This window comes from Bufo bufo, chromosome 3 (assembly GCF_905171765.1).
Source record: "Bufo bufo chromosome 3, aBufBuf1.1, whole genome shotgun sequence".
Lineage (NCBI taxonomy): Eukaryota > Metazoa > Chordata > Amphibia > Anura > Bufonidae > Bufo > Bufo bufo.
The window spans coordinates 40,702,453-40,724,803 of record NC_053391.1 but is presented as its reverse complement, the minus strand read 5'-3'; the positions used below and the strand labels follow the sequence as shown (position 1 = coordinate 40,724,803).

The window sequence follows — 22,351 nt, the reverse complement described above, 5'->3', positions numbered from 1 at the left end:
TACTCCTCTCCCCCCTGGCCCTGGGCAGTTTGGGGGGCAATAGAAGGTGACCACCGTCCGGGACTCCGTGTCCAGTCAGGAGCGGGCAGGCAGGCAGACCTTCAGGCTGGGGCTGGGCTCGGTGCAGGGTCAGGTCAGAGAATGAATGGGTTTAAGCGGCGCCCGCTCCTGCTGCCTGCAAACACTGGCCAATCAGCAGCTGCCTCTTTGTGCTGCTGACTTGTGCTGATTGGCCAGTGTGAAAAGAGAACACGCCTGCAGCCTGGCCGGGAGAATCAAGTTCATGCAGTGAGGCAGGTTAATACAAGACGTGCGGGGGGAGGGGGGCGGGGCCGCCGATCAAAGTCAAAGACAGGTGCCGCGGGCCCGCTGCGCCTGCGCGACAGTGTGTGTAGTGTACTACTAGTACTGGCTAAAATAAACAGAGGGGGCGGGGGCTTCCCTGCGCTCCGGGCCCCCCTGCGCTGCGGGCCCCATAGCAACGGCGGGGTCTGCCTATATTGGCGGTACGCCACTGCCCAGGACCCCCGCCGATCAGCTGTGGGAGAAGGCAGCAGCGCTCCAAGGAGCGCCACAGCCTTCTCACTGTTTACCGCAGGCCCAGTGACGTCCCGACTAGTATCAACTGGCCTGGGCACAGCTAAGCTCCATTCAAGTAAACAGAGCTTAGCCGCGCCCAGGCCAGTTGATACTAGTTGGGACGTCACTGGGCCTGCGGTAAACAGTAAGAAGGCCGCGACGCTCCTGGAGCGCCGCTGCCTTCTCAAACAGCTGATCGCCTGGGGTCCCGGGTGTCGGACCCAGGGCCGTTTGAAGGAATTTGGGGGCCCCAAGCAAAAAAGACATGGAGGCCCCCCCCCCCCCTCCACACCTTACGCACGCAAAGCCTACAGGAACCACAGTATAGCCATACAGTTTAAGTTCACCCACACTTTGTATAAAATAAAAAAGGAGGTTTACAGTGCAAATACTGCTGTTGCATTTAATGTGCATGAAATTTGAACAGTGCCAGCCACAGATCTCCCCCCTAAACAGTGCCATCCACAGATCCCCCCTAAACAGTGCCATCCACAGATCTCCCCCCTAAACAGTGCCATCCACAGATCTCCCCCCTAAACAGTGCCATCCACAGATCTCCCCCCTAAACAGTGCCATCCACAGATCTCCCCCCTAAACAGTGCCATCCACAGATCTCCCCCCCAAACAGTGCCATCCACAGATCTCCCCCCTAAACAGTGCCATCCACAGATCTCCCCCCTAAACAGTGAAATCCACAGATCTCCCCCCTAAACAGTGAAATCCACAGATCTCCCCCCTAAACAGTGCCATCCACAGATCTCCCCCCTAAACAGTGCCATCCACAGATCTCCCCCCTAAACAGCGCCATCCACAGATCCCCCTCCCTGACGCTCACAGCACAGTATATTAATAAACGAATCAGTAACTACTTTAATCATTGCTCAAGTCATTACTGAGCTCTTTACTAGGATTGTTTGGATATCTCTGAGTCTCTGACTCTTACTTTGTCTTAGCTCCGGTAACAACAGCACAACAGCAGGCAGTGCAGGCGGCGCTCAGTTACTGACGTCACGCGCCTGCGCCGCCTAGTGGGAGGAGCAGGCGCGTGACGTCAGTGACAGTGAGTGAGCGCCGCCCCCCGCACTGCCTGCTATTACCGGAGTCCGGAGCTAAGACAAAGTAAGAGATATCCGAAATAATCCAAGTAAACAGCTCACTCAGCAATGCCAATGAGCAATGATTAAAGTTAAAGTAGTCGGGGCCCTGTATATTCTAACCCCCAGGCAAGCGTCCCTGTCACCATGGGAACGCCTGGGGGTTAGAATATACCATCGGATTTGAGTTTTTTACGATCTCACTGAGCTCGAAAAACTCAGATCCGATGGTATATTCTAACCAGGCAAGCGTCCCCGTCACCATGGGAACGCCTGGGGGTTAGAATTTTTTATATCATTGGATCTTCTGAGTTACTCTGCTTGGCCAGCTCGGGGCCCCAACCGGCTCGGGGCCCCAAGCAATTGTTTGTTTTGCCTGTCTGGTAGCGACGGGCCTGGTCGGACCCCCACCAATCAGATGCTAGATCATCAGTTTAAACAAACTGCAGAACCCCTTTAATTTGCTGCCCTGATTTCTGGATTCCTGACCACTGATTTGCACCCTGACTCTGCTTTCTGGCGGACCCTTTGGATTTGACGAGATTTCCTAGTTTTGACCCCTGGCTACCCCCGGTTTGAGTTGCTGATTCTGGTTTGGACTCTCCTGGCATTGACCTCGGCTTGGTATGTTTTGGTTCTGATTTATGTCCGCTGTGCCATTCTGCCATTCTGGGGGATTAATAATGATTCTGTATACCCAGCTTAAAGGGCTTTCCTGGTGTTCTGGGACACCCACCGATCAGCCCTGGGTGCAGTAGCGCTGCGGCCTTCTCTTAGCTTTCCTTAGGCCATGTGATATCACGTACATAGGTCACACGGCCTAGACGCAGCTCAGCCCCATTGAAGTGAACATATGATATACAGGTCCTTTTCAAAAAATTAGCATATTGTGATAAAGTTCATTATTTTCTGTAATGTACTGATAAACATTAGACTTTCATATATTTTAGATTCATTACACACAACTGAAGTAGTTCAAGCCTTTTCTTGTTTTAATATTGATGATTTTGGCATACAGCTCATGAAAACCCAAAATTCCTATCTCAAAAAATTAGCATATCATGAAAAGGTTCTCTAAACGAGCTATTAACCTAATCATCTGAATCAACTAATTAACTCTAAACACCTGCAAAAGATTCCTGAGGCGTTTAAAAACTCCCAGCCTGGTTCATTACTCAAAACCGCAATCATGGGTACAACTGCCGACCTGACTGCTGTCCAGAAGGCCATCATTGACACCCTCAAGCAAGAGGGTAAGACACAGAAAGAAATTTCTGAACGAATAGGCTGTTCCCAGAGTGCTGTATCAAGGCACCTCAGTGGGAAGTCTGTGGGAAGGAAAAAGTGTGGCAGAAAACGCTGCACAACGAGAAGAGGTGACCGGACCCTGAGGAAGATTGTTGAGAAGGACCGATTCCAGACCTTGGGGGACCTGCGGAAGCAGTGGACTGAGTCTGGAGTAGAAACATCCAGAGCCACCGTGTACAGGCGTGTGCAGGAAATGGGCTACAGGTGCCGCATTCCCCAGGTCAAGCCACTTTTGAACCAGAAACAGCGGCAGAAGCGCCTGACCTGGGCTACAGAGAAGCAGCACTGGACTGTTGCTCGTCATTCGGAAATAAAGGTGCCAGAGTCTGGAGGAAGACTGGGGAGAGGGAAATGCCAAAATTCCTGAAGTCCAGTGTCAAGTACCCACAGTCAGTGATGGTCTGGGGTGCCATGTCAGCTGCTGGTGTTGGTCCACTGTGTTTTATCAAGGGCAGGGTCAATGCAGCTAGCTATCAGGAGATTTTGGAGCACTTCATGCTTCCATCTGCTGAAAAGCTTTATGGAGATGAAGATTTCATTTTTCAGCACGACCTGGCACTGCTCACAGTGCCAAAACCACTGGTAAATGGTTTACTGACCATGGTATTACTGTGCTCAATTGGCCTGCCAACTCTCCTGACCTGAACCCCATAGAGAATCTGTGGGATATTGGGAAGAGAAAGTTGAGAGACGCAAGACCCAACACTCTGGATGAGCTTAAGGCCGCTATCGAAGCATCCTGGGCCTCCATAACATCTCAGCAGTGCCACAGGCTGATTGCCTCCATGCCACGCCGCATTGAAGCAGTCATTTCTGCAAAAGGATTCCCGACCAAGTATTGAGTGCATAACTGAACTTAATTATTTGAAGGTTGACTTTTTTTGTATTAAAAACACTTTTCTTTTATTGGTCGGATGAAATATGCTAATTTTTTGAGATAGGAATTTTGGGTTTTCATGAGCTGTATGCCAAAATCATCAATATTAAAACAAGAAAAGGCTTGAACTACTTCAGTTGTGTGTAATGAATCTAAAATATATGAAAGTCTAATGTTTATCAGTACATTACAGAAAATAATGAACTTTATCACAATATGCTAATTTTTTGAAAAGGACCTGTATATGTACAGTGCTGTGCTTGGTGAGCTGCGGGAAGGCTGCGGAGGATAGGTCATCAGTAAAAATAAACCCTTTTAACTCAGCCTCTTTAACAAGGATCAAAGTAAGATAAATGCATAAAAATGCCAAAGCGTCATAGCGGCAGCTATCTGAAATAATCATCTCTGGAACTCCCTGTTCTCTCCAATGTTTTAATATGTTCAAGGGTTATGTTAGTCTGACATTGTGCAACTTTTTCTGGGTAGCTTAGTCCTATCTTTTTCTAGTGCTGGAGGTGGAGCTCTTGTGATACATATCAGGAGCTACTAACTTTTCTAGATTCAACCATAACAGCCAGGTCCTGTACACAGTAAAGGCTATCAGCATGGCCGGGGTGCGGGTTGCAGTAGTCACAGGGGGCAATAAAGGGCTTGGGCTGGCTGTGGTCAGGGCCCTCTGCAAACAATTCCAGGGAGACGTGTATCTGACAGCCAGGAACCCCAAGCTTGGAGAAGAAGCTGTCAAGACCCTGAATAAGGAGGGGTTGTCCCCGCTCTTCCATCAGCTGGACATCAATGACCCGACCAGTATCCGGGTTCTGCGGGATTTCCTGAAGAAGAAGTATGGCGGGCTGGATGTGCTTGTTAATAATGCTGGAATCGCGTTTAAAGGTAGGTCTTATGAGAGCCAGAAACAAAGGTTACTACTGCAGAACTACATGTATAAAAGCTGCTATCATGGCACACAAACATGATATCATCAGTGCGGACTAATAGGTAATATGGAAATGAATCCAAAAAAAGCTTCTAACCTAGACAAGAATGCTATGGAGCACAAAGCCTTAAACGTGCAGTATCTCCACAGTTTTATATCAAGAAACTCTCTGTTATGGCTCCTTCACCCCTTAAGGACCGGGCCATTTTTCACCTTGAGGACCAGACTGATTTTTGCAAATCTGACCAGTGTCACTTTATGTGGTAATAACTTTAAAACGCTTTTACTTATCTAAGCCATTCTGAGATTGTTTTCTCGTCACATATTGTACTTCATGACAGTGGTAAATTTGAAGCAAAATATTTCATTTTTATTTGTAAAAAAATACCAAGTTTACCAAAAATTTAGAAAAATTCGCAACTTTCCAAATTTCTATTTCTCTGCTTTTAAAACAGATAGTGATACCTCATATAATAGTTAGTACTTTACATTTCCCATATGTTTACTTCATGTTTGAATCATTTTGTGAATGCCATTTTATTTTTTTGGGGACATTAGAAGGTTTAGAAGTTTAGAAGCAAATCTTGACATTTTTCAGAAAATTTCCAAAACCCACTTTTTAAGGACCAGTTCAGGTCTGAAGTCACTTTGTGAGGCTTACATAATAGAAACCACCCAAAAATGACATTTTAGAAACTACACCTCTCAAGGAATTTAAAACTGATTTTACAAACGTTGTTAACCCTTTAGGTGTTCCACAAGAATTAATGGAAAATGGAGATGAAATTTAAGAATTTCACTTTTTTTGGCAGATTTTCCATTTTAATCATTATTTTTCCGGTAACAAAGCAAGGATTAACAGCCAAACTAAACTCAATATTTTTTTATTTTTTTTACGGTATTCACCTGAGGGGTTAGATCATGTGGTATTTTTATAGAGCAGGCTGTTACGGATGTGGTGATACCTAATATGTATACTTTTTTTTTTTTTTACATTGAACACAATAAAAGCCTTTTTGAAACAAAAGAAATCATGTTTTAGTGTCTCCATAGTCAGAGCCATAGTTTTTTTTATTTTTTAGGTGATTGTCCTATGTAGGGGCTAATTTTTTGCAGGATGAGGTGACGGTTAGATTGGTACTATTTTTGGGGGCATACGCCTTTTTGATCGCTTGGTGTTGCACTTTTAGTGATGTAAGGTGACAAAAATAGCTTTTTTTTTACCTAGCTTTTATTTTTTATGGTGTCTATCGGACGGGGTGGATCATGTGATATATTTATAGAGCCGGTCATTACGGACGCGGCGTTACCTAATATGTGCGTTTTTTTTTTCAATTTTTTATTATAAAATCAGGGGCGTTTTTTTCTTTCTTTTTTTTTTATTCAAAACACTTTTTTAACTTTTTTTTTTAAACTTTATTTCTGTCCCACTCTGGGACTTCAACTTTTGGAGGTCTGATCCCCTCTGCAATGCATTACAATACATCTGTATTGTAATGCATTGCCTGTTAGTGTATGACACTGAGTCATACACTAACAGGTTGCCTAGGAGACCGGGCCTGAGGCTGGATCTCCTCGGCTCCCGTAGAAGGCAGGTCCTGATGCCGTGCAAGGCATTGGGCAGCCTCTGCACGGCATCAGGGCTGCCTTCTGACACATCGAGTCCCCGCCACAGCAGCGCGGGGACTCGATAGGCTCCCTCACCCGCCGGAAACAACTTTTATGTTGCAGTCAGCGCGGACCGCGGCATAGAAGGGGTTAATCCGCTGGCATCGCTGTAAACAGTGATGTCGGCGGATACAGCAGGGGCCCGGTTTACCAGGGACTGCCGGACCCCTGCAGTAATCGGGCGCGCACCGCTCCTGTGCCCGCCCGATTAGCCCGCCATGCATGTACGGCGGAATGCATTCTTGCAATGCATCCCCCCGCCGTACATGCACTGCGTTTTGCGTTAAGGGGTTAAAGGGGACCTAAATCCAAAATCAAAACCCCAAAAGAAAGTCCTCCCCTGCATAACAGAAACGGGACAGATCCGTTTTGCAGCCCATAGACTTCTGTTATGACGGAATTAATAACGGAATGCCTCTAAAGGCATTCCGTCATAGAATTGCGCTATGGTCCGTTGTAACGGAATCCATAACGCAATTCACCTTTTACCAACAAACGAAGTATGAACGAATTTCAAAATATGAAATTCGCTCATCTCTAATCATCATCATTATCAGCTGTTGCCTTTAATCCAGTCTTCTCTGCAATACCACTTGTCACCACCGTGTCTGCTCTTGGACTCAGTTCACACTAACTGCGGTTCTTACTACAACTGTTGTCTGACTCTGTGAGACAGCTGTCAATCATATTAGCTAATCCTGTAGGTAGTGGTTCAGTTTCTCTCTTGCTGCATTATGTCTTCTGTCTCCTGTGAGAGTGCTGAATGACACTCTAGGGCAGGGATACCCAATCTGCGGACCTCCAGCTGTTACAAAACTACAACTCCCAGCGTGCCTGGACAGCATACAGCTATTAGGACATGCTGGAAGTTGTAGTTTTGCAACAGCTGGAGGGCCGCAGGTTGAGCATCCCTGCTCTAGGCGAATCTGCGGGTGCGTTGCAATTTTTCCGCGCGAGTGCAAAACATTGTAATGCGTTTTGCACTCGCGTGAGAAAAATCACGCATGTTTGGTACCCAAAACCGAACTTCTTCACAGAAGTTCAGGCTTGGGTTAGGTGTTGTGTAGATGTTATTATTTTCCCTTATAACATGGTTATAAGAGGAAATAATAGCATTCTGAATACAGAATGCATAGTAGGTGATCAATTGAGGGTTAAAAAAAATAATAATAATTAACTCACCTTCTCCTCTTGTTCGCGTAGTTCCCGGTCTCTTCTTTAATGATGAGCTGTGGGCTAAAGGACCTTTGGTGACGTCAGATCACATGCTCCAATCACATGGTCCATCACCGTGGTGATGGACCATGTGATTGGAGCATGTGATCTGACGTCACCACAGGTCCTAGCCGGTATTTTCATCTTTTAAGAAGTAAAGAAGAGACTGGGAACTACGCGAACAAGAGGAGAAGGTGAGTTAATTTTTTTATTTTCTTTTAACCCTCAATTGATCACATACTATGCATTCTGTATTCAGAATGCTATTATTTTCCCTTATAACCATGTTATAAGGGAAAATAATACAGTGAATAGACTGTCACCTAGCAACCATGCGTGAAAATCGCACCGCATCCGCACTTGCTTGCGGATGCTTGCGATTTTCACGCAACCCCATTCACTTCTATGGGGCCTGCGTGAAAAATGCAGAATATAGAGCATGCTGCGATTTTCACGCAACGCATAAGTGATGCGTGAAAATCACCGCTCATCTGAACAGCCCCATAGAAATGAATGGGTCGGTATTCAGTGCGGGTGCAATGCGTTCACCTCACGCATCGCATCCGCGCGGAATACTCGCCCGTGTGAAAGGGGCCTAAGTGTAACGGCAACGCCCCCGTTGCTCCTAGAGGCTCATTTGCATATATTAAAGCTTCATTTTTCTCAGCAATATGAGACATGGGACATGGGACCAACATAGATGCCTTCAGCTGCCAAGCGCACATGTAAGAGATCAGCCAGTGTCATAGGTACAAAACTGCTGACAGATGCCCTTTAAGGTTTTGTCTGTTCCAGTGCCTTCTTGTCTTTTCACACCCTTTTCGGTTTGCCCATCCTGTCCTCTGCTGCCTTGTTCTGCCCTGTGTACTTCTGGATTCTACTCTTTCCGCTGCTTGGCATTTATAACCCTATGCATACAATAGTAGTAAAACCAATGCTGGTCCTTCAGTATATAAAACTGACCATGTAATAAACTTCTATTTCGATCATCATCAGCTGCTGACACGACCCCATTTGGAACCCAAGCTGAAGTCATTTTGAAAACCAACTTTTTTGGCACTAGGGACGTTTGCAATGAATTACTGCCGCTCATTAGACCAAATGGTAAGTGTAAGATAAGACGTCAGATAATCCTTTAATAGTCCCACCATGGGGAAATTCACAGTCTTATTAGGCCTCATGCACACGACAGTTGTTTTTCTCAGCCTCCGTTCCGTTTTTTTTGCGGATAGGATGGTAACCCATTCATTTAAATGGGTCAGCAAAAAAATTATGATAGTTCATCCTTTTGTGCTCCGCGTCCGTTGTCCGTGTTTCCCTTCAGCAAAAAAAATAGTGCATGTCCTACTTTTTTCACATTTGCGGACAAGGATAGGCATTTATTACAAGGGATCTGTGGAAAAAAATGGATCCTCAAAAAAAAATGGATGCCGCATCCGTTTTTTTTCTTGGACGCACAATTTGTCGTGTGCATGAGGCCTAACAGCAGAACAAAAACTACAAAATAAAGGTATTACAGTAGGGTACAGATACAAAGTAAAAAATAAGGGAAATAGATATCACAGCTTAAAAAATGATATCCCCAGGAACCCAGTAGGCGATGAGTACATATGTTGTATTTTCCGTTCAGGTTTCTGTGTAATATGATCATTCATTCACAAGATCGAGAGGTGCACCAAGACAAATAGAGCAAGATGCTTAAAGGGGCAGTCCACCATAGATGCCTACTGACTTCAGTGGGCATCATATAATGCTTCATTGTACCTCTAGCTTCTTTCCCTGTCCAAAGCAATTAATCACTGGAAACTCCAGGGCCAGGACCTCCGATGACCAGCTTATTTTCTGGGGAAAGAGGACTACCTAGAAGATGCATTTCATTTCTTGTGGCCTCCCACCTCGCATCCCTTTGGGGAATCCTACAAGATGTGTGATACCAACCATATGTCTGACCCACATGGGATGAAATGATCACATCACAATTGCAACTGCTATACATGTTGCAAACTTGTTTAAGGCTACTTTCACACTTGCGTTGTTTATTTCCGGTATTGAGATCCCGCAGAGGATCTCAATACCGGAATTAAACAGATCCGTTTTGATTTTGTACATCAGGAGGCATCCGTTCCATTAGGATGCGGTTGTGTGAAATCATTGTACATAGCTTCTGTACAATGCCGGCAGGCAGGCCGGGCGGCCGGCGCTTCCCTCACTGACGTCACTTGCCTGCGCCGCCTGCTTCATTCATAAAGTAGGCGGCGCAGGCACGTGACATCAGGGAGTTACGCTGCCGCCCGCCCGGCCTGCCTGCCGGCATTGTACAGAAGCTATTAGGAATAGGATGTAAGGTACTATTAGGAGTGAGGGGGCATGTGTAATAATTTTTAATTGAATAATACATTTTATATTAGTATACCGAAGCGGCGGGGCTATAGTACACTGACTGCACCGCCCCGCCGCTATTGCCGGCCCCCAGCTCCTCCTCCCAGTCCCTCCCCCGGCCCCCGCTCGCTCGTACATCGCATCCAGCGATGTTAAACTGTCAGCATTCGCCCAATAAGACGCAGGGGAAAAGTGCGTCTTATGGGGCGAAAAATACGGTAAATCATACTTTTTGTATGTTTTACTTTCACTTTGTGCCGGTCATCTAATAAACCTTATCTCTAAATTACTAAGAGGTCATAAACACTTAAGCCACATTCTTATCAGTAAGATAAGAGCTCAGCTATAATAAGTCTTTATAATGTCAGAGAGCAGACATAAGGAGCCCGTCAGCTCCCCAACTCCGGAAAAGAGAGGAAATTCTGATCCCTGTATTAGAGGATCTCAGCTCTGTACAGAGAAAAGGATTCCATATTTGTAATAAAGATCAATCTAAAAAATGAGGTTTTAGCTCAAAATGAGTACAGTGCAATGATAAAAAAAAAATTGCCCCAAAAAGTGTTCATGGCCTTTAAAGGCTATGGACACCTTTTTTTACACTAATTAATTTGTTCTGTGGAGAAAATAATTTCTCCAATTGGTTGTCTTTATTTTTTTTCTTTCTTTTTGTTCTACAGCCTGCTGTGCTTCTGTCACGGAACCATGAACCAGACGTACAACAAGAGATAAGTGAAAAAGAAGGCTTTATTGAAAATAAAGCTGTAAAGCAAAAGTCCAAACGGATGGTGAAACCGAGCAGAGTCTTTGCGAAGCCAGAGGTCAGGAACCAGAAGGGTAGTCAGACGAAGCCAGGATCAGGAACCAGCAGGGTAGTCAGACGAAGCCAGGATCAGGAACCAGCAGGGTAGTCAGACGAAGCCAGGATCAGGAACCAGCAGGGTAGTCAGACGAAGCCAGGATCAGGAACCAGAAGGGTAGTCAGACGAAGCCAGGATCAGGAACCAGAAGCAGCAGCAGTCTTAGAAGCATGTGAACACAAGAGGACCAAGCAAGGAACTGAAGCCACAGACCTCCTATATATATGAGCTAGGCATCCAGCTCCTCCCAGGGGAAGGAGGAGCCGCAGGGTGGAAGGCTACAAGAAACCCAGAAACCAAGATGGCCGCCAGCACATGTCAAACGAAGGAGAGCAGCAAGCAGGTAAGACCATGACAGTACCTCCCCCTCAAGGGCCCCTCCTCCGCGGAGCACAAAACGGTTTCTGAGGGAAGCGTGCGTGGAAGGCTCGGAGCAAGGCAGGAGCATGGACATCTGCGGAGGGAACCCAGGAACGCTCCTCTGGACCATAACCACGCCAATGGACCAAAAACTGCAACCGATCGCGGACCAGGCGTGAGTCCAGGATATTGCTCACCTCATATTCCTCACGATTGCCCACTTGGACCAGACGAGGCCGAGGAACCGAGGAAGTGAAACGATTACACACCAGCGGCTTCAACAGGGAGACATGAAACACGTTGGAGATCCGCATGCCAGGAGGAAGCGCAAGGGCATAGGCTACCGGGTTTACCCTGCGAAGCACTCGGAAGGGACCAACAAAGCGAGGCACCAGCTTGGGAGTGGGCACTCGAAGGTTGAGGTTGCGGGTGGACAACCATACACGGTCTCCGACCTGGTAGGAAGGAGCAGGCGCTCGTCTGCGATCAGCCTGGAGTCTCTGGCGCTGCGCAGAGACCTCAAGGGACCTCTGGATCTGTACCCAAGAAGCACGTAGGACGGAAAGGTGATCCTCCACAGCCGGAATATCCTGGGGAGAGAATACCTCCGGTAACACGGCAGGTTGGAACCCATAATTGGCCATGAAGGGAGACGTCCCAGAGGAAGAGTTCACCGCCGTGTTCCTGGCAAACTCAGCCCAAGGCAGGAGGTCAACCCAATTGTCTTGGTGATCGGAGACATAGCAACGAAGGAATTGCTCCAAGGCCTGATTGGATCGTTCTGCGGCCCCATTGGACTGAGGGTGGTAGGCCGAGGAGAAGGAGAGATGAATCCCCAACTGGGAGCAAAAGGCGCGCCAGAACCTGGACACAAACTGACTCCCCCGATCCGACACAATCTCCTTAGGCAAACCGTGCAACCGGAAGACCTCCCTGGCAAAAATCGTGGCCAACTCTTGTGCAGAGGGTAACTTCTTGAGAGGAACACAGTGGCACATTTTGGAAAACCGATCCACAATCATGAGAATGACCGTATGGCCTCGGGATGCAGGGAGGTCCACAATGAAATCCATCCCCAGGTGTGACCATGGACGCTCCCCGGTGGCTATGGGTTGCAGAAGGCCCAACGGAAGGTGCCGAGGGGACTTACTCTGGGCACAAACGGAGCATGCCGCTACATATGCGGCGATGTCGGAACGTAGGGAAAGCCACCAGAACAGACGTGAAACAGCCCAGGACAGCTGATTCTTTCCAGGATGCCCCGTGGTCTTGGAGTTATGGTAGGTTCGCAACAACCGAGTGCGCAACTCCTCAGGCACAAAACATCTGCCGTTGGGTCTCCCAGAGGGAGCACCAGATTGAGCCGCCAAAATCTGCTCACCCAGGGGAGAGGTCAGGCTGGTGCGAATGGCGGCCAGGATCTGATTCGGAGGTATGACCGAAGTCGGAATCGACTCCTCCCTGGACAGCTCGGAGTACTGCCGTGATAAGGCATCCGCCCTGATGTTCTTGGAACCGGGTAGGTAGGAGACCACGTAATTAAAACGTGACAAGAACAGAGCCCATCTGGCCTGACGTGGTGTCAATCTCTTGGCCTCAGAAAGGTAGGTCAGATTCTTGTGGTCCGTCAGGATGAGAACCGGAACCACCGAACCCTCGAGCAAGTGCCTCCATTCTTTAAGGGCCTGCACGATGGCCAATAACTCCCTGTCACCAATCTGATAGTTGCACTCCGCGGAAGACAGTTTCCGGGAGTAAAACCCACAAGGAAGCAGAGGACCCTCTGGTGTTCTACGCTGAGACAGAAGGGCGCCTACTCCCGTCTCAGACGCGTCCACCTCGAGGACAAAGGGCAACCCAGGGTTGGGATGCGACAGAATCGGAGCCGACACAAAGGCGGACTTTAGGGCCTCAAAAGCTCGGATGGCCTCGAGCGGCCAGACCTGGGAATTACTGCCCTTCCTGGTCAGATCCGTGAGAGGCTTGGCCAGCATGGAAAAGTCCCTGATGAACTTCCGATAATAATTGGCGAAGCCCAAAAAGCGCTGCAGGGAACGAAGACCACTGGGCTGGGGCCACTGTAAGACAGCCGAAACCTTCTCAGGATCCATGGAGAACCCCTCAGCGGAAATGATGTAACCTAAGAAGGTTACCTGGGATCGGTGAAATTCGCATTTCTCAAGCTTACCGAACAGCTTGTTCTCTCGTAACCGTTGCAACACTCGTCTGACATCCAGAATGTGGGCCTCCATGGATTCAGAATATACCAAGATGTCATCCAAATAGACTACCACACACTGCTGCAACAGGTCACGGAAAACATCGTTGATGAATTCCTGAAAGACTGCGGGCGCATTGCACAACCCAAAGGGCATAACCAAGGATTCGTAATGACCGGTCCTGGTGTTAAACGCGGTCTTCCACTCATCGCCCGCCTTGATCCTTACCAGGTTATATGCCGCCCTCAGGTCGAGTTTGGTAAAGACCGTGGCCCCTTTAAGGCGATCGAACAGCTCGGAAATCAAGGGTATCGGGTAAGCGTTCTTGATCGTGATGCGATTGAGACCCCTGTAATCGATGCAAGGCCTCAACTCACCGCCCTTCTTTTTCACAAAGAAAAATCCAGCCCCTGCCGGGGACGAAGATTTGCGAATGTGTCCGCGTGAAAGCGCCTCCCTCACGTACTCCTCCATGGCCTCATTCTCCGCTACCGACAGTGGATAGACTTTGCCACGAGGAGGAACGGCACCAGATTGTAACTCTATGGCACAATCATATGGGCGGTGCGGAGGTAGGGCAACCGCGCGCACCTTATCGAATACATCCCGGTACTCCTTATATTCAGGAGGCAACAGAGAGTCCGAGGAAGTACACAGCAACTTGACAGACCCATGGATGCAACTAGCCCCACACTGCGGTGACCAGGAGAGGATCTCGACCGATCTCTCAGTAGGAAAGGCATGTGGCAGCAACTCGAAATAAATGCCCACCTGGTTAAGGAAACCTCGGCACTGAGTTGGCTCTCCCCCAAAGCGCTGTGGAAGAGGGGCAGAACCGGTCATACCCCGAAACACCGCAGGCGCAACAACAGGTGTCGGGGTAGACTCTGGCGCAACAACCGGAGCGGCAGTAGGAGCGAGCCCAGGAGCGACAACCGACCCATCGGCAACGGGAGCGAAATGAGCCGTGCGTTCAAGCAGGGTTTGCAACGCCACAGCGAACCGACCCAACAGGTGATCCTGCTGATCAAGTCTGGCAACCAGCGTGGGTAGCGAGGATGGCCCTGTACCGTCAGAATTCATGGCTTGGTCCTAATGTCACGGAACCATGAACCAGGCGTACAACAAGAGATAAGTGAAAAAGAAGGCTTTATTGAAAATAAAGCTGTAAAGCAAAAGTCCAAACGGATGGTGAAACCGAGCAGAGTCTTTGCGAAGCCAGAGGTCAGGAACCAGAAGGGTAGTCAGACGAAGCCAGGATCAGGAACCAGCAGGGTAGTCAGACGAAGCCAGGATCAGGAACCAGCAGGGTAGTCAGACGAAGCCAGGATCAGGAACCAGCAGGGTAGTCAGACGAAGCCAGGATCAGGAACCAGAAGGGTAGTCAGACGAAGCCAGGATCAGGAACCAGAAGCAGCAGCAGTCTTAGAAGCATGTGAACACAAGAGGACCAAGCAAGGAACTGAAGCCACAGACCTCCTATATATATGAGCTAGGCATCCAGCTCCTCCCAGGGGAAGGAGGAGCCGCAGGGTGGAAGGCTACAAGAAACCCAGAAACCAAGATGGCCGCCAGCACATGTCAAACGAAGGAGAGCAGCAAGCAGGTAAGACCATGACAGCTTCCTAAGCACAGCAGGCTGCTCTCAGTGAGTTTACAGAGAATCCATCATCTGACGGATTTTCTGTAGCTCCTACTAGCTCTACACGAGAGTGCACACCCTCTCTCTCTCTCACTCCACCCCCTTCCCCTCAATTGGATCGCCCAGGGTGCAGAGTGTCAGCATAACTCCTTCCATGCCATGGTCCTTAGGGACTGCTGTATGGAAGGGGCTAACTACGGACAAAACCCCCCTTTCCTTCAGGATGGCCAGCGCAGCGGTCCTCCATTCCTCCTCTCAATGCTGCTGGCGGGGACACAATCACCCCCCTCACCTCGTTCAGGATAGCCGGCGCAACATCCTTCATCCCTCCCTCCCTCCTCTCAATGCTGCCGGCGCGGACACAACCCCAACCCCCCTTCCCCTGGTCAGGATGGCCGGCGCAGCATCCTCCATCCCTTCCTCCTCAAAATTATGCCAGCGCGGACACAATCACCCCCCTCCCCCGTTCAGGATAGCCGGCTCAGCGTCCTCCATACCTCCCTCCTCTCAATGCTGCCGGCGCGGACACAATCACCCCCCTCCTCCGGCGGCCGACACAGCATCCTCCATCCCTCCCACCCCCACCCTCTGAAGGCTGCTAGACACCAAACCACTTCCCCCCCCCGTTGAGGATGGCCGAGCGCAGCAGAGTGTCAGCTGTAACATACAGCTGCCACTCTGCTTGATAACCCCTTCTATGCCGCGGTCCTTAGGGCCCGCTGTATGGAAGGGGCTAACTATCGTGCCACTGCGCTGCTATGGCAGCGCCCCAATGGTTACCATGGCAACTGGACACCTTCACAGGCATCCGGCTTGCCGTAGTATATCTGAGCCTGATCAGACCCCTGCTAAAGGCAGGAGCCTGAGCAGACTAAACGTAATTGAAAATACACTGCAGTGTATTGTAAACCATCAGACCCACTGGATCTTCAAGAAACAAGTGGGTCTGGGTCAAAAAAGTAAAAAAAAAAAGGGAAATAAAGTAAAAAAAAAAAAAAGTGAAAAAACCTACTTCTTCCTATATCCGCACATATAATTGGTTAATAAAAAAAATATAAAATAAAAAACATGTTTGGTATCGCCGCGTCTATAACGACCTGATCTATAAAAGGATCACATTACTTTCCCCGCACAGTGAACGCCATAAAGAAAGCTACGATAGGATTAAAATTTTGCCTACCTAACTGACTCAAAAAAATCATATGTACGTTAGCACCAATCAAACTGTCACCTCATTCCGCAAAATATGAGCCCCTGCCTACGACAATCGCCCCAAAAATATAAAAGATATGGCTTTCAGAAAATGGAAACACAAAAACATTCTAAAAAAAAAAAAAAGATTTTATTGTGTAAAATAAAATTTTAAAAATGCACATATTAGGCTTCACTGTGTCCATAACAACCTGCTCTATAAAAATAGCATGTGATCCAACCCATCTGGTGAACGCCGTAGAAAAATAAATTAAAAAATGTGCCAAAAAGCCATTTTTTATCACCTCACATCACAGAAAGTGTAATACCAAGCGATCAAAAATTCATGTGCCCCAAAATAGTACCAATCAAACCATCATCTCATCCCGCAAAAAATGAGATCCTACCTAAGACAATCTCCCAAAAAATAAAAAAAATATGGTATTCAGAAAATGGAAACACAAAAACATGATTTTTTTTTTCAAAAATGCTTTTATTGTGTAAAATAAAATTTTAAGAAATGCACATATTAGGCATCGCTGTGTCCGTAACAACCTGCTCTATAAAAATAGCATGTGATCCAACCCATCTGGTGAACGCCATAAAAAATCTAATAAAAAATATTCCAAAAAAGCTATTTTTTATCACCTTACATCAAAAAAATTGTAATACCAAGCGATCAAAAATTCATACGTGCCCCAAAATGGTACCAATCAAATCATCATCTTATCCCGCAAAAAATGAGAACCTACCTAAGACAACCGCCTAAAAAATAAAAAATAAAAACATGATTTAAAAAATAAATAAATTATTGTGTAGATCCAAATTGCAATTTAAAAAATAGACATATTACCATATTTTTCGCCCTATAAGACGGTGCGGCCCATAAGACCTAGGTTTTTGAGGAGGAAAATAAGAAAAAAAATATTTTGAACCAATAGGTGTGCTTTTGGTGGGTTTTGAACTAATTGTGGTCTGTGGATGGCGCACTGTTATGGGGGATCTGTGGATGGCGAACTGTTATGGGGGATCTGTGGGTGACGCACTGTTATGGGGGATCTGTGGGTGACGCACTGTTATGGGGATCTGTGGGTGACACACTGTTATGGGGGATTTGTGGGTGACACTTATGGGGGATCTGTGGGTGACACTTATGGGAGATCTGTGGGTGACACTTATGGGGGATCTGTGGGTGACACTTATGGGGGATCTGTGGGTGGCTCTTATTGGGGTCTCTGGATGGCACTGTTATGGGGATCTGTGTATGACAGTTATGGGGGGGATCTGTGGATGACAGTTATGGGGGGATCTGTGGATGACACATATATAGAAGCTTATGCTATGTGTCATCCACAGATCCCCTCCATAACAGTTTCCCTGTAGTGAATGACCCTCAATACAGGGGGTGGGGGTCGCATCTGCTTTTATAATGACACAGCGGGGCCCGTGCAGTGACTGTATTCTACTACACGGGCCCCGCTCACTGTATAATCGTATCTGTAATAGTTAATTATGTATATAATCGCATAATCAGCGCCTGTATTACTTACAACTACAAGCGCTCGGTAGGTAGCAGAGAGAAGGGAGGAGGCAGGCCGGGAGGACGGGCGCTGGCAGCGTGAGTCACTACGTCATGTGCCCACACCGCCTGCTTCATTCATAAAGTGGGCGGCGCAGGTGCGTAACGTAGTGACTCACGCTGCCAGCGCCCATCCTCCCGGCCTGCCTCCTCCCTCCTTTCTGCTACCTACCGAGCGCTTGTAGTTGTAAGTAATACAGACGCTGATTATGCGATTATATACATAATTAACTATTATAGATACGATTATACAGTGAGCGGGGCCCGTGTAGTAGAATACAGTCACTGCACGGGCCCCGCTGTCATTATAAAAGCAGATGCCGGCCCCCAGCCCCTCCTCCCTCACAGCTGATACACCCGCCGAGCGGCATCGCGGCGGGTGTATCATTGAAAATTCGGCAAAATCAGCAGCATTCGCCCCATAAGACGCACTGCTATTTTCCCCCCACTTTTGAAAAATACGGTAGGTATCGCCGCGTCGCTACGACCTGCTCTATAAAAATATAACATGATCTACCCTGTCAGGTGAACACTGTAAAAAACAAAAAATAAAAACTGTGCCAGAACAGCCATTTTTTGGTTACCTTGCCTCATAAAAAGAATAATATACAGTACAGACCAAAAGTTTGGACACACCTTCTCATTCAAAGAGTTTTCTTTTGGCTGCTATGGGCAACTAAGACAATTCTACTCTACACCAGTTTTGATAAATCTCCAGCCCCCCCCCCCCCCCCGGTGTACTTATATGTGTACATAGCATTGTTACCAGCAGAAATATCTATTGTGTCTACAAATGATGTGCTGTGGAACAGGATGTGGGGGCGGGGCAGCAGAGCTGTGCTGTGTAACAGGATGTGGGGGCGGGGCAGCAGAGCTGTGCTGTGTAACAGGATGTGGGGGCGGGGCAGCAGAGCTGTGCTGTGTAACAGGATGTGGGGGCGGGGCAGCAGAGCTGTGCTGTGTAACAGGATGTGGGGGCGGGGCAGCAGAGCTGTGCTGTGGAACAGGATGTGCGGGCGTGGCAGAAGAGCTGTGCTGTGTAACAGGATGTGGGGGCGGGGCAGCAGAGCTGTGCTGTGTAACAGGATGTGGGGGCGGGGCAGCAGAGCTGTGCTGTGTAACAGGATGTGGGGGCGGGGCAGCAGAGCCTGTGCTGGTGCATGTGAAATCAACAGGAACGCCCACAGATTCTCACAGGAGATGACAGCAGTCAGCAAAATTCATAGAAGAGCATTTCTGAGAGCATGTGAAGCAAAGCTGATACCAGTACACAAACAAGTGCAATTTTATTATGTGCTGCATTACGGTAAGATATTGGTTTATTGATTTTTAGTGCACAAAGGTGTCCATAGCCTTTAAGTTGAAAATTTAAAAATAGTTACAATAGAGATAACGGTTGTATCGGCCTGACAAAGATAGGATGTCCACATCAAAACGCTTTACCATTTCTCTTCAACAAATTTACCAAGTTCTTCAGCACCACCGCTATGAACCTTTTTGAATTTTTGAACCATTCATTATGTGGCGTTCCTCTGGACCGACCGGCGTTCCTGTGAACTGCAGTCGATTTAGACATTACATGCCCTACCTAGTACTGTGCCTGTGATTGCACAATGAGCCAAGGTGGGCACCCTTATTGGGCTCATTGGGATTCCGGTTTACATATTGATCGCACTATGGTGGTGCCACGTGTAGTTTTTAGCTTTGACTAGTACAACGTGGATTACAACCCCAATCCCTACATATTTCCTGAAGTTATCTTGATGTGCTGTTTGACAGTCATGTCCACCTTTACGTAACTTTGACAAACAGAAATTATTAAAGAAACATACAAATGTGTTAATAATATATACTGCACACCACAAACTGTGATCAAAATCTACATTTTTTGAGAGCATAGAGCATCCTCTACATAAAAATACAACGTAATTTATTTACACAGACACCTTCATGCAATTTTGCATCAAACAGTGATTATAAGCAAAACTGTAGAAAACTTTAAATGTGCTGCAAAAAAAAAAAAACTCCAAAAGAAATATGCATATAAATTTGGATCCCACTATACAAACTGTAAGGGCTCATGCACATGAACATGCCGTGTTTTGCGGTCCGCAAATTGCGTATTTGCAAAACACAGATGCCGCCCGTGTGTGTTCTGCAATTTGCGGAACGGGACGGGTGGCCCATTATAGAAATGCCTATTCTTGTCCGCAAAACGGACAAGAATAGGACATGATCTATTCTTTTCCAGGGCCGCGGAACGGAGCAACGGATGCGGACAGAACATGGAGGGCTGTCCGCATCTTTTGCGGCCTCATTGAAGTGAATGGGTCCGCATCTGAGCTGCAAAAAATGCGGCTCGGATGCGGAACCAAACAACTTTCATGTTCATGTGCCCTAACTCTAATCCATGATCACAAATCCCTAAATCGAACGTTTTAATTAACTGGTATTTTTTTTGTGGGAGTAGTTAGTAACAATCACCAGCAAATCACTCAAAATTAGTTTCAGGTCCAACTTAATCACATGATTCAGTTCAGGTCCAAATAAATTCTACATGAATCAAAAGTGCTCTGATTGCCTGGAGAACTCCTGCATTACGGAAATGGGACGGATCCGTTATGCAGGCCATAGACTTTTATTATGACGGAATGAATAACGGAATGCCTCTAAATGCATTCCGTCATGCATTCCGTCATAGAATTGCGTTATGGTCCATGGTAACGGAATCCATAACGAAATTCACTTTTTACCAGTAAACGAAGCGTGAACAAATTTTATAACCGGAAATTTGCTCATCGCTATTCATAATGCTGCAGCAGCAGTAACATATGCTAAAAAAAAAAAAAAAAATTTATGAAAACATTAGTTACACTTAAAAAAAAAAATAATTACAATAAAATATATAACAGTCTTAAAGGGGTTGTCCGGGTTCAGAGCTGAACCCGGACATACCCTTATTTTCACCCCGGCAGCATCCCTGAGGCTAGCATCGGAGCATCTCATGCTCCGATGCGCTCCCTTGCCCTGCGCTAGATCGCGCAGGGCAAGGGCTCTTTTGTTTATCATAAAAACACTGCCGGGCGGAAACTTCCGCCCGGCAGTGTGTTCAGTGACGTCACCGGCTCTGATGGCTAGGGCAGCGCTAAAGCCCACCCATCAGTACCGGGCTTCCTGGCAGCCCCATGGAGAGCCCCGGTACGTCACCGGAACTCCTAAAAATGCCTTTGCCCTGCGCGATTTAGCGCAGGGCAAAGGAGAGCATCGGAGCATGAAAATGGAGGTATGTCCAGGTTCAGCTCTGAACCCGGACAACCCCTTTAAATGTCCAAATAAACAATAGTTTCAATGGTAGAAACTACTGAAAAAAAAACATGGACTGTGGATGGGTGGGATCTTTCTATCGATGGCCTTTTGAATTGAGGAAGATCTGCCGTCAGTCAATATCTCCCTATCTTTCGCCCTAGGAAGAGTGGTCAATGTGTCCAGTATTTTCAGCCACACATCCCTTCCTAAGTGCAGCCCCGAACTTCAGGAGAAATTCCGCAGTGACACGATCACAGAGGACGAGCTGGTGAAGCTGATGGAGAAGTTTGTAGAAGATGCCAAGAACGGAGTCCATGAAGAAAGGGGCTGGCCAAACTTCGCCTATGGGGTGTCCAAAATTGGGGTAACAGTGTTGTCCAGAATTCAAGCACGACAATTAAAGGAAACCAGGAAGGGAGAGGGCATTATACTCAATTCCTGCTGCCCAGGGTGGGTGAGGACTGATATGGCAGGTCCAAAAGCCACCAAGTCCCCAGATGAAGGTGCCGTGACCCCAGTATATTTGGCTCTCCTCCCAACTTCAGCGGATTCACCCTATGGGGAGCTGGTCAGCGATAAAAAAATGTTGCCTTGGTAACAGCACATAATATTAAAAGGGGTTGTCCCATGAAAAATATTCTACGGTTTTCAAACCAGCACCTGGATCTGAATACTTTTGTAATTACATGTAAATAAATATTTTGTATAGCCACTGAGTAATTCAATAAAATGTATCTGTATAGCACCACCTGCTGTTTGTTTTTTTTCTTAATTCTTTGTCCTGCTCACAGAGAAGGCCGCACATGCTCAATTTCATCCTTCAACTGCTTCCTGAGCTGGGAGGTGGGTACAGTATCATCAGGGGGGGTCATTACATCACATTCTGGGGAATCGGACCTCGGGGGGTGTCAGCGGCCACGTACTTAGACACAAGCCGCCCCAGGTCCGTCCCCAGCAAAACACTGGCGGGGATATTTGCGGATACCCCCACCTCCCTTACTCCTCGACCGGCACCCCAGTCCAAATAGACCTTGGCGACGGGCAGCGCCAGTTCTACTCCTCCAATCCCAGAGACAGTGAGGGATCTCCCGGGCAGTAAATCATGGGGTGCCACCAGTTCAGGCCGTACCAGTGTCATCTCAG

The 22,351-nt window shown here is 47.5% G+C and overlaps 1 protein-coding gene across 1 annotated transcript; it reads left to right on the top strand.

Moving 5' to 3' along the window:
- Positions 1–4,398: 4,398 nt before the first annotated feature.
- Positions 4,399–21,940, top strand: LOC120994498 (carbonyl reductase [NADPH] 1-like). The gene is made up of 3 exons (XM_040423119.1): positions 4,399–4,749; positions 8,672–8,779; positions 21,370–21,940. Exons 1-3 carry the CDS (start codon positions 4,464–4,466, stop codon positions 21,804–21,806), a joined length of 831 nt encoding a protein of 276 aa, XP_040279053.1. The 5' UTR covers positions 4,399–4,463; the 3' UTR covers positions 21,807–21,940.
- Positions 21,941–22,351: the final 411 nt, after the last annotated feature.

What these genes read in the sequence shown, in the direction of transcription:
- LOC120994498 (XM_040423119.1), top strand. Translation starts at nt 4,464, where the DNA reads ATGGCCGGGGTGCGGGTTGCAGTAGTCACAGGGGGCAATAAAGGGCTT. An exon ending in TGCTGGAATCGCGTTTAAAG is followed by an intron (nt 4,750 to 8,671) that starts GTAGGTCTTATG and finishes GATCATCATCAG; the next exon opens with CTGCTGACACGACCCCATTT. An exon ending in GCCGCTCATTAGACCAAATG is followed by an intron (nt 8,780 to 21,369) that starts GTAAGTGTAAGA and finishes CTTTCGCCCTAG; the next exon opens with GAAGAGTGGTCAATGTGTCC.